This window comes from Vicia villosa, linkage group LG1 (assembly GCF_029867415.1).
Source record: "Vicia villosa cultivar HV-30 ecotype Madison, WI linkage group LG1, Vvil1.0, whole genome shotgun sequence".
Taxonomy (NCBI): domain Eukaryota; kingdom Viridiplantae; phylum Streptophyta; class Magnoliopsida; order Fabales; family Fabaceae; genus Vicia; species Vicia villosa.
In genome coordinates this window covers 69,608,554-69,621,249 of record NC_081180.1, presented here as the reverse complement: position 1 = coordinate 69,621,249, position 12,696 = coordinate 69,608,554, and the positions used below count along the sequence as shown (strand labels likewise).

At 31.6% G+C, this 12,696-nt stretch overlaps 2 protein-coding genes across 4 annotated transcripts; both read right to left on the bottom strand.

Moving 5' to 3' along the window:
• Positions 1–1,383: 1,383 nt before the first annotated feature.
• LOC131608892 (F-box protein At2g26160-like) lies at positions 1,384–4,251 on the bottom strand. The gene has a single exon (XM_058880480.1). The coding sequence runs from the start codon at positions 3,993–3,995 to the stop codon at positions 2,865–2,867; it is 1,131 nt and encodes a 376-aa protein (XP_058736463.1). The 5' UTR covers positions 3,996–4,251; the 3' UTR covers positions 1,384–2,864.
• A 3,586-nt stretch (positions 4,252–7,837) lies between these two features.
• LOC131641057 (UPF0548 protein At2g17695) lies at positions 7,838–11,708 on the bottom strand. 3 transcript variants are annotated; one of them, XM_058911393.1, is made up of 5 exons: positions 11,557–11,708; positions 11,286–11,462; positions 9,607–9,805; positions 9,056–9,105; positions 7,838–8,500 (listed from the first exon to the last, which is right to left on the bottom strand). In XM_058911393.1, the coding sequence occupies exons 1-5, from the start codon at positions 11,613–11,615 to the stop codon at positions 8,443–8,445; spliced, it is 543 nt and encodes a 180-aa protein (XP_058767376.1). In that variant the 5' UTR covers positions 11,616–11,708; the 3' UTR covers positions 7,838–8,442. The 3 variants fall into 3 exon arrangements, with proteins under 3 accessions (XP_058767376.1, XP_058767370.1, XP_058767372.1); XM_058911387.1 differs by having other exon boundaries at positions 7,842–8,500; positions 8,953–9,105; XM_058911389.1 differs by lacking the exon at positions 7,838–8,500 and having other exon boundaries at positions 8,743–9,105.
• Between the last annotated feature and the right edge of the window lie 988 nt (positions 11,709–12,696).

The following is a 12,696-nucleotide window of genomic DNA, read 5'->3' as shown; positions in this document are numbered from 1 at the left end:
TGGTTCGATAGAGATTAAGCATGATGTCGAAGTTTGTTCACATGCTGACGTTGAAGCCCTACATGCTGTAGTCGAAATGCTAGAATTGTTAGCGTATCGAATTATGTCTGTTTGTTCATCCCAATTTTTTAAGTTAGTTTGTAGCTTAAATTAGCTTAATGGTCTATAAAAGACTAGTTCTCTCAAGTTGTTGAGAGATGTTAGTTGTTATTATTCACTTGTAATCTTTAAATCTTTATTGACTAAGTGAATAGTAAAACAGTTATAACCAATTCTAATTTTCTTCTTTTCTCTTCTCTCTCTTTCGTAAAAATCTAATAGGATTTCTTGTGTTTGTTCAAAAAATTCAATCTTTCTTATAATTTTAATTTGTTCTTGACGGCACTCCATTACAACATAGAAGATGTCATGTACACAACCTTCCATCTTTAAAGCTTCACATTTTGATTTAATCTCATTATATGGCTAGCAGAAGAAACATCACAAAGCATACACTAGTCTCTACATAATGCATTATTCAAATTCATGGTTAAATGATGTTTAATTGATATCATGTATATTGAATACAATGATTTTTTTAACACGTCATTGTTTATTTCTTCATTACATTATTAACAAAGTTCAAACATATATTTAATTTGATTCAGAAGATGGTTAACGAATATAACTATGTTTTTGAACTGCATTGCATTATATTTATACATGATATTTGTTACCCATCCACTCACCATAATTAACGGTGTATTTGAAATGTGTTAACCAATACAAATAGAGAAATGTGAAGAGAAATCCAAGTGTACCTTTGAAACTGAGGTGCTAGATCTGCTATGTCCTCTAACGTCTCTTGTTTGGTGGTGGCCGAGGTGAAAAGCAGATAATTGTTTTTTTTTTGTGTAAGAAAGAATTGATTAATGAGAGAAGTAAGGGTTCTCCAACCTTGATACACATGAGCGGGACAAGTCCAAACAAAACAAGGATATTACAAACCAATTACAATTACGACATAAAAGATAGCGGATCTTTGCTAAAATCGTAAAAGTTACAATTGGGATAAGCAATATCGCCCAAAAAAAACCACCTCCATATCAAAAGCAGATAATTGTCTCAGGAGCCTGCCTTGGAACCGGCTGATTTTTCTGTTCTTTGTCAATGGAAGTTTGTGGTGGTTTTGTGTTGATCAATTGGGTATATTTAAATAGGATTTTTTTGTGACATATTTAAACAGGATGTTACTGTGTTGTTAATTTATGTTGTATCCAGTGGCCAGCCGAAATTTTATGCAGCCTGGGCTAAAACTTTACACCATTGATTATTTATCTGTTTTAATTTTCACATCCTATTTTTAGGAATTTTGTCCTTAATTTTGCCCCTGATTTTTTCTAAAAATCGTCTATTAAATTGGGTGGAGATAAAGAAAATAGAGGTTGAGCCCGGGCAGGCGCCCCTGGGTGTATATTTAATTTGTTTATGTAGTTTAGGTGGGTGTTTTTAGCTCAAAGATCTGTTTGCTTATGTTTGTACTGGTACAGGGAATTTTGTGTTCCTGGCATAATTTATGTCTTGTTTGGTTATCAATTAAATTACTTTTGCTTTAAAAAAAACACAATTTTTCTCCCAATGTCTGCATAATTCATCTCCAAGGAACCTAAATAAATTTTATTATTATTGTAAAAATAAAATAAAAAGTCTCAGGAGCATATATTGGAGATATGTATGTTTAAGTCTTTATTTGGAGTTCTTAAAAGTGCTACAAATTAGCATGTGGACCCCAACTAATTTGTAATCTTTTTACTATTTCTTTTGTGTGTCAATAAGCCGATTCATCAATTTTCTTTTCTTTTTCTCTCTTCACTCTTTGGCTCCTCTACATCATTCATTCCAAACAAACCATTTACCATTTACCATTAGAGCTCTGCCATTTTCCTTGGTTTCAACTAACCTAATTATTTTTCACAAAAAATAAATAAATATAATTTAGAGATTAAAGAAGAAAAAACAAAGATCTGAAGGTCTGAAGGTCGCGTGTTCGATCCACGCTCACCGCATTGATTAGTTTTTTTTTTTCTAGCGGTATTTTGAAATTGAAAAAATCATCATATTCTTCTGTTTTTTCTTTCATTTCCTGGTTTTCAGGTCCGCTTATTCGTTTATTATGTGTTTGGTACTTTGATTTTGAAATTTTGAAGCATCTTAGGTGAAACCTAAATGGTGTTCAATGTTAATCTCTCTGCAAATGGTTTATGGCTTTGTTTTACCCTTTCATTACTATATACTTCAATTTTGTTATCATTTTGGCAACAGGCAGAAGAAAAAGAACGATTTTCAATTGACCGCAAGATCAATCAAGTTTGGTGTAATGAAATACAACCCATATGTGAGTGATGCTTATGCAAACATACTTTGATCATGAATCTGCCAAGGTAATGCTGAGACACATTTATTCTTCAAATTAATTAGTGTAGTTATAATATACATTATTAGCAATATTGATCCGGCACTATGGAAATATAATTATGTGCATTGCCACTAAAACCTCAGCTGAAAAAGAAACCAGCCGGAGTGTATCAAGAAATCATGGAGATAGCCTTGCATCCTCAAATTACAAATTTTAGTTCAATCTCACTATATAACTGTAGCAGAACAAAGATCACTTAGAAATCAGTAGTCTCTAACTCTACATTATGAACTTCATTAGGGATGAGCATTCTTCATCATATAGACTATCTTAACTGTTGGAATGACAAACTACATTTCAGTATTGATACAGGAATGGTTACATGGTTAACCAATGTATTTGAAATTCATTAACCAAAGACATATAAGGACATACCTTTGAAGCTCAATGGCTAGACCTGTTATGTCCTCTAACATCTCAGCCAAGGTGCATGACACCATAAAGTCTTGTCAATGCAAGGATTAAAATCAACGGTACTGATTTTACGATCATCCAAATTATACATAAGAACATCAAAACTATCCCTAAAATAGATGCAGTTCCCTTCATATCCAATTAATTCTTTAGTTGAAACACAAAAGTTACAGCTTTTGCTCAAAATGAAAGCTCTATCACTCAAGTTTTTCATATCAACCCATTTTCCCCATTCTTCATCCAACTTATAAATTTTGAAACTTTCCACAACATCATCTCGATCGTGCTGTCTTCCAACATAGTTTCTTCTCATGTTTTCACTTTCATAGTATCTATCAACAACATAAAGACTCCCACAAGATTCCACCAAATACTTCTTGTTTCCAAAGCCACACAAAGGAGGTGAAAATTGGATCAACTTCAAGGAAGAAATATCAATCCATGAAATAGTTCCCCATTTATCAGTAACATAAAACTGACCCTTGAACACAATAACATCATCATAGTAGAAATTCTTGTCATCCACAAGATTCCATTTTTGATCTCTGTGTTTCATGATTCCTAATTTACCTTCTTCAAATATATAACAAGAAACACAATCCTCAACACCATTCCAAGGAGAGTTAGGATAGAACACAACTTTGCTTACAGAACTTGAGAAACGTATAGGCTTTTCAACTGTATAAGATTTGCATAGTTGAGTGGCTCTATAATTTAACAAATTCAATGGCATAAGCGAACTGTTGTTAATGCTTAGAGGGTAGGATAATTTTCGATCAGAGATAGGACTCAACAAACTCAAAGGTTGATTCTTTGATTCTAGTACCTTAATCAACCAACCTTTGGAAGAAGAAGAAGAAGATGCTAAATTGGAGTTAGAACTTGCATCAGTTAGTTCAATAAGATAAACGGTTGATTGGTAGAGGTAGCTGTTAAGGGATATGTTGAGGGGCTGAGGTATTTGTAAAGGAAAAGATGGAGAATTTGGAAGAGAAGGAGGAATGGAAGATCGAAATAATTTGCAAACGCTGCGAAATCTAAGGACATCTATGTGATCATCAAGATATTTTCCTATCTTAGGCAATAACTCTGTAGGGAGTTGAGACCAATCTACTTTTTGATCCATGGATGAAGAGTTCAAAGATTTGTTGTGATCTTTTTGGATGTTGGTTTTGTTGAAGAGAGAAATGACATTAGATTGATCTATATGGTTTTGATGTTTGGTGTTTAATAACTATATAGGCTTCTTTATTGGAAGAGTTGTTGGAAAAAGTTGAAGGGTAAAGAGTGTAGAAAATACTAGTGAATTTAAATGAAGAAACAACGGAGATGGAGAAGGAAGAGTAGAACTGTTTTGAGGACTTTCTGCGAAGGAAACTAGGAAATACTATGTTTTAGGAATAGTTGAATTGAAAAGTCTTCTAAGTGGTAATAAAATAATCTGCCCTTGATAATAAATTACTGGCAAAATTAGTCTCATTATCCTTTAACTTTGAATTCTTGTTCGGATTACTATTTTTGTTCATTTTTATTTTATTTTTTATGTTATATTCTATTTGTATTGATAGTTTTTTAACAATACTTTTTTTAAAACAAAAATCAGACATTTTAATATTTGATAATTGTTTGCTAAAACTCAATTCCTCAAATTTTTTTCCATTAACCTCTTTTACTTTAAATCTAAATTCTCAAATCTAAAAAACATAAACCAGATGTACTTAATTTTTCGAAATACCCAAAACAAAACAATAAATCATTTGGTTTCTCCGTTGTTAAATTCGAATAACGGCGCAACCCTCTAAAATATTGGAACGAAATAAAAACGAGGAATGGAACAAGCGTTATTTTAGTGACGTGGATACTAATATATTTAATATAAAAAATATTGTTTATAATAGATTTTTAAAAAAATATTTTTTAAATTATAATATTAAACTAATTAATTTATTGTCTTTTATGTGATGTATTTAAAATATCATATTGTTTTCTAATTATAGGATTAATTATCATTATTATTATTTATTTTTCTTGTAAAAAAATAATTATTTTATTATATTTTGAATAGTCAGAAGTGAAGTAGTCCTATATATACTGCTGGTATGGTACGATGAAAAGGGAGGGGTTTGGAACTTTTAAAACAAAAAGAGAAAGTATTGTTTTTTTAATATTGGGGTTTTTTAACTTTGGAAAATGACAAAATTAACCTCTCAACGGTTGTAAATTTGGAAAAAAGGAAAATCGACCGCTCCGACTTGTTTCATGGCTGCTCTGACGTCGCTCGAACCAAATTTTGCGTCCACGACGATCATATGCACCGTTCCGACAATGGGCGACTCGGTTTTCTTCGCTGCTCCGTTTCGCGTTGAGATCTCTGTCATTCTGACCGAGTTTGACAACATGATTTGTTTCTAATTTTAGATATGATTACGGGTGGCAAATAGGTTCGGCTTGACGAATATGCTCGTTTTTCCAACACTTTTTACAGGCACGGCAAGATTTTAAGTCTACATCCTCTAATGTATCCGTCCCATCCTGCCCCATTTTTTTCAAACTTTTGTGGACGCAGACATTAACACTAATTTTTTCATTTTAAGACATAAAAGATGCAGTGTCCGCAGTCTCGCACTATCCCGCCAGGCCAAGATTTTAGATTAGCATCCTCAACAATGTATGTTCTGCCTCATAATTTTTTTGTGGGTTTTTGCGGCTGAACTTCAACGGTATGGACATGTGAGTTTTCCATGCTCACAATTTATTTGTGGAATTTTTAGCCGAAGTTAAACGATATGGACATGTCTGTTTGCCATCCATAATAATGAACATGTAGTCAATGTCTAGTCATAGAACAATAGTTATGCTTAGTTACAAAATGTAACATAAAAAAAACAACAATGTAACAAAAGCATAACTTAATGACTAACTTTGCAATAGAGGATACGAGAAGAATAAAAAGATTAGTCAAAAAAAGTTAAAATTTAAAGGATCACAAACATAATTTTGTTTAAATTAATGCATTGTGAGGGAGGCTTCTGTCTCAGAGATAAAAAAACACCAGAAATAGCAGCGGACCAATGATTTAGGATCTATACTAGACTTGAACATTGCATTTTAACTCAAAATATCAATGCATTAGAAATAAGTCATCTTACTTAGTATATATTAGAAGAAAATTGTAGGATCTATACTCAGATCTGACATTTGTTATTCAGTAAGCATCAACAGGTTATGAGTGAGCCTAAGAAATCTCATCTAATGACTTCTAACTTCTAAGGCCATGTTTGCGAGTTTGGAGGGAAAAGGGGAGGGAGGACTTTGGAAAATAAGAAGAATTAGGGAAAAGATTAAAAAGATTTTGGGTAGGAGGGTTTTGGAGGGTTTGATTTTACTCAAAACACCAAAAACCCCATAAAATTGGGAATTCAAAAATTGTATTGAAGAAGGGTTTTTGAGGACTTTCATAAATTTTCTAAATATCTTTTTGTTTGTTTTACTATTTTGAAACTTAAAAATTTAGTAATAATAACGACTCTTTTATTATTTTAAACAAAATCATTTTTTCAAAAAATGTCAAATATTTTTTTTATATTTTTTTTAAAATTTCATTTTCGCAAACCTTCCCCTCTCATCCCCTCCAAACTCGCAAACATAGCCTAGGAAAATATTCAAGTACCTAAAGGGAACCATGAGGCTTTACTTGTTATTTCCAAGATGTTATGAAGGAAAAGAATGCAAGATTGATAGGATACTCAGATTCTAACTAGCGTGGTGATAGAATCGACAAAAGGAGCATTCTAGGTTATGTTTTTAAGTACAATGATACACATATTTTCTAGTGTACTAAGAAGCAACCTGTCACAATATTATCATCTTGTAAAACAGAGTATATTGCTGACACATTTGCTTCTTGTCAGGCAATTTGATTTGACTCTTTGATGAAGGAACCGAAATATGAAATGCAAAAGTCATCAATGCTCGTGATTGAAAACAGATCATACATAAATCTAGCAAAGAATCCAATCTCATATAGAACGAACAAGCATACAGAGACTTGTTTCCATTTCATTAGGGAACAATTCAAGAAGGGAATGCTTGAGAAGTTTTGCCCAACCAAAGTGCAACTTGCTGATGGTTTCATAAAGGCATTGAAGAATTGACAAATTTATATTTTTAAGAGAATAATTAGGACTGATGTATGTTTGGGTTTATAGATTAATAGGCGTGTTAGTCCTTAAACATGTTTTACAAGGTTGTTAGCTAGTGGATTAACTAACTAACAAGTTAGATAGTTAGTTAGGTTGGTTGAGATCATTGTTTAACCAACAAGTCTCTTATAAGATGGTTGTAATCTTACTTTGATAGTTCAAATTCAATGCACAAATTACAAGATCATGACCCATCTTTCATCTTTCATTATTTGTGAGTATTCATAAACTTGCTTGCACATCAAGAAATGCAAAGTTGAGCCAATATCAACAACATAAAGACTCCCACAAGATTCCACCAAATGCTTCTTGTTTCCAAAACCACACATAGAAGGTGAAAATTGCATCAATTTCAAACAAAAAAAACATCAATCCATGAAATAATTCCCCAATTTACCAGTAACATAAAACTGACTCTTAAAACACAATAACATCATCATAGTAGAAATTCTTGTCATGTACAAATTTCCATTTTTAGGCGCCAATGTTTCATGAATCCTAATTTACCTTCTTGAAAGATAAACCTAGAAGCAGAATCCATAACACTAAACACTAGTCCAAAGAAAGTATAATTCAAGTGACTAACTAAAGATTTAAAAGTAGTTAAATATATTTTTTGTTAGGAATTTTTGAATATATTAGGGAAAAATTGTTAGTCTAAATTTATAATTGAATACTATTAATACTATATTTTTTATATTATTATAAAAAATAAATTTCAGTAAATAATTTATTTTTTTTCAAATATTTTTTCATTTTTTTATCTACCCGATCAGTCCAACTCAAACAACCCATTGTTTCTCGATTCAGTTTGGTTTGGACTTTATCGCAAATATTTGTAAATCCAATCCAAACCAATCCATTTAATTTTAATCGATTTGGGTATCAGATTCTCTCAAAACCGAATCAAACCAGTCCGCGAACACCCTTATTTAAATTAGTCTAATTTGATTTGAAAAATGACTTATTTGACACGTAAAAAGGATAAAAACACATGTTTAAACTTTAAATTAAGTAAAAGATCCTTGTTTCAGAGATAATTGTTTTTGCTTCTCAATATTTATTTCATTTATTTTCAATGTAAAAATGTTCAAATTGAGGTTATTTAATTTTGCAGCCAATATGATGCTCCATATGACAATTCAGAATAGTGAATATCAATATACCATTTCCTTTTCCAACTCCTTGTCTTTGTGATGAGGTTTGGTCTTCTGAGCTTTTCTAGAGGTTCCATCATCTTCAATGTAAGGAACACATTACTAGCTAATCTTTCAATAAAGAGGCCTATTAGTTTGAGGATTGAATCCTATCAGCATGATGGCACACACTCTAGCTTCTTTCTGTCTTGATTCATGGTCAGTTGAGAATTAATTATTGATACATAAGACTATTTTCTTCTCTGCTTGAGCATAACATGATAACGGTTTTCCTGATAAAAAAGAATGATTTTAGATTTTCTAGTTTGAATGTGTCTAAACAGTTTTAGGTATCACCAGATGCTTGCTCATTCATCCATCTGAATGATATTCCACAAGTAACACATGTGATAGACACAAACGATGTGCATGGGTTAATATCTGATTTATTGGTGTAATTATGCAGCCTAATCACAATTTCAAGCAAAACTGATGTATCTTAAGCTTAACAACAAAGTTAAACACGCGCAGAAAGTAAGAATCGGCTCCATTTCAATTTGTACTGAATGTGAAGCACTCACCATTGATACAAGATTGTAAACAGTTTACAAAACAGAGAAGGAGGCAGAATATTTACTTAAATACAGGGATCAAAGGGAAATTAGAGATTCAAATCTACTGTGATTACCAATAGCGTAAACTATTTACATTATGATTTTGATGAATTAATGTGTTTCAGCATTACCTTGGCAGATTCGTGAGCAAAGTACTTTTGCCTAAGCATCACATATGGGTATCCAACAAATGATAAAACATGTGCAGGCTTTGAAAAAGAAAGTATTTCATACCAAACTTGATTGTTCTCATCAATCTCAATTGAAAAGCGTTCTTCTCCTGCCTGTTGCCAAAATCATAATAAATTTTGAATTGATCAGGTTAGTGTTTTTCAATAACTTTGTGAAAAGTTAAATACACAAACTAATCAAGAATAAACAAAATCAGAAATCATTTTCATAAAGATGGATATACCAGCACCATGCCAGTTTCACTCTATTTGACCAGTTTTGCAAGCTAAATTACTATAAGAAACTCCTAAATGCATGATATAATCTAGCATGAGACAAAAGGTTACTAAAGAGCTATGCTTCATTTCATGTGCTCTCCTTACCAAGATCTCCACATGTTCTCAAATTACATAAAGGGAAAATTTGTTCATTTTACCATGATAGATGCTAAATTGCTAACTCAATTTTATCTTGCCTACTGTGACCACTCACTCCACATATTTGTTAGCATAGTCAAACTCATCAAATAACAAGATGCCTTCAAATTCTCAACCAGACACAAAATTAAGAGAAAAGGAAGAGAAAATCAGCAAGATGAGAGAAAAAGAAGTAACCAGTAAGTGACCCTGAAGAGTTCCACTTCCAAAACCAAAGGAGGCCCCGCGGTTTTTGGTAGTTTTAGTTTCATTTACATACACAACCTGAAGTGGCATCATAAGCCAGGGAAGAAACTCCCTGACACAAATACAAAACTTGGCTCCTTGTTGGATTGGTGTTTTCGGATCAACAAATGCCCAATTCATTCCAAAATGCCTGCGACAAATTTTCCATTAAAACAAGGAAAGCAAAAACTCTCTAAAATGAGTCTGTTTTCGAAGTGAGAAAATATCAGAACATCAATCAACCCTTGAATTTTTCAGTAGCATAAAATCAAGATAACTTCAAATTACTATTTCATAAAAAACAAAGATACTCTTCAAATTAAACCAACTTGGAATACACATTTATTTGGTCTATAGTCTCAAAGGTTATCCCTTAAAAGAAGAGAAGTATTGAGAAACATCGATCAGAAGAAAGAGGAGAGAGGACTTGGAGAAAAGTGTAATTTGTATTTGACTGACTAGTCATTAAAATTGTATGCATCAGAGTAAAAGAGCGACTTACTAGTACTAAGCACTAACAAACAAGTGAATTGACAAACTAGTCATTAAAATTGTATGCATCAGAGAGTAAAAGAGCGACTTACTAGTACTAAGCACTAACAAACAAGTGAATTGACAAACTAGTCATTAAAATTGTATGCATCAAGAGTAAAAGAGCGACTTACTAGTACTAAGCACTAACAAACGGGTGAATTGACAAACTAGTCATTGAAATTATGTGCATCAGAGAGTAAAAGAGCGACTAACTAGTACTAAGCACTAACAAACGAGTGAATTGACTAACTAGCCATTGAAATTGTATGCATCAGAGAGTAAATTAGAGACTAACTAGTACTAAGCACTTATGACGTGACATATTAACTAAATACTTTCTCCGATTACTATTATAAGCAACATTTTTTTCATTTAACAACTATATAGATAATTTACATCAGTTGCGTAATAAACCAAAAAAAAAAATCAATTTTACTTATAGTGATAGGAAGGAGTATGTGGCTTCTCCACGTTGATCACATATCCATACTACTACTAGTATACTACAACACCATAGACTCATTTGCCTATTAAATTCAAGTCTTTAAAGGACTAATTTGCCAACAATTAGTCCATGCCTAATAACAAATTTGCAATTACTACCAAGAAATAGCACGGTGTTTACAACTTCGTGGATCAATTAGTCTATTTACTGACTAACAGATTGGCAACTAATTACACTTCTAATAAGAAGTAGCATGATCATGGTTTTAAATTGCGGTCCACAACTGTAATTGGGGTTACAATATTACTGAAACAATAGTCTCTACAACTGCATCGGACCGCATTAAAAATTGTATCAGACAACTTTGCTCATGTTTCTTCAAGTATTTTCGTTAAATCTCATTTGTTTAGAATTCTTAAAACTCAATTTACTTATGATGTAATGAAAAATCATTACATTAAATATTTTCCAACGATGCATTTCAAATACCTCTAAATCAAAATTCACGCAGCAACGGCCACAATGCGTATCATAACAACTGCATTGACCGCAATCGGAACACCAGCAACCACATCCGCAGTTTAAAACCATGAGCATGATGCATAAACATGTGTTATATATGTCTTGTTCAATTTGACATGCATAAACATACCTCCAAGTTCGGAGAGCAGTCTTGCCCTTTTCAAAAGTATCAACACCAGTACCCATCAGAACTCTAGCATTATTGAGTAAAAAACCATCACTGGAGAACCCTTTATCTTGTTGAAGTGAAGACAAGGATTTGGCAGTAGCTCCTTTATATTTATCATCATAATTGAAAGTACCTGACCTGGTAAATAACGTATCTATAAATGACAGAGAGAAAAATAATAACTCAAATTGAGAATGGGTTGTTAAGATTGAATGAATGGTGTGGCACTTACTTGTTTATGCAAGTGTTTTGATCTTGGGTAGTGGGGCGAACCCAGCTCAAGAAAACCATTCTCTGCTAAGCCTTTTCACAAACACGTCACGGGTTTTGTAATAAAAGGACGGAAGTTAACATTACAAGATAATATATAAAAAAAGTAAAATAAGAAAAAGAAGAAAAACTTTTGCTTGCAAATTATGGTTTGAATACAATGTCTTGGGAGATATTAGTGAGAGAAAATCTCAATCCATTCCTTAAATTTTTTTTTCATCCTGCAAAATTTTATTTATATTTTTGTTTTTTTAAATGTACTTTCGAAAACATTTTTTTTAAAATTTGATTTTTTCCATAGACGTATCTACGGAAGTGTTAAACATAGTAAAATTTGAGAAGATCTCAAATTAATTGAAAAATTTTCAAATTAAATAAAATATTTCGTAGCTACATCAAATAATCAAAGTAGTGCAGTTGAGATTTTTCAATTATTTTGATTTACTATAATTTGATGTTCTGTTTTTATTTAAAAAATTGGGGTTTATGAGTGAAATGTAGTTGATTTGAATGTTTCGTAGGTGCATTTACGGAACACTCTATTTTAATGCTTCTGAAAATGCATCTACTGAAAAAATCAAAATTTTTAAAAAAAATATTTCTTGAGATACATTTACGGAACACTCTATTTTAATGCTTCTGAAAATGCATATATTGAAAAAATCAAAATTTTTTAAAAAAATATTTCTTGAGGTACATTTACAAAAACAGAGAGACAATTTCGATAAATCAATTGTGGGTAAGAGATCTAAGGGATGGGATAAGATATTCTCTTAGTGATATACGAGTTGTTGTTTCGGTCAACGGTGATCTTACGATAGATTTTTCGTCTATGTCATCGTCTTGATCCTACTAAAAAGAAAATTAAAATGTTTATAATATTATTTTACTTAAACTTATTATTAAATTTTTATTATTAAATTAGTAACTAAAAATTAATTTAATTTATATATAAAAATTTCAAATATACATTTTCAAAATTCTAATCTCATACTAAAAAAATTATCTAAATTCTTAAATTTTTGTATTTTTGATTATTTCTTACTCTTAATTCTAGAGTCCCAAATATTTAAATAAAAAGGGAAGTTTAAAAGGTATTTTT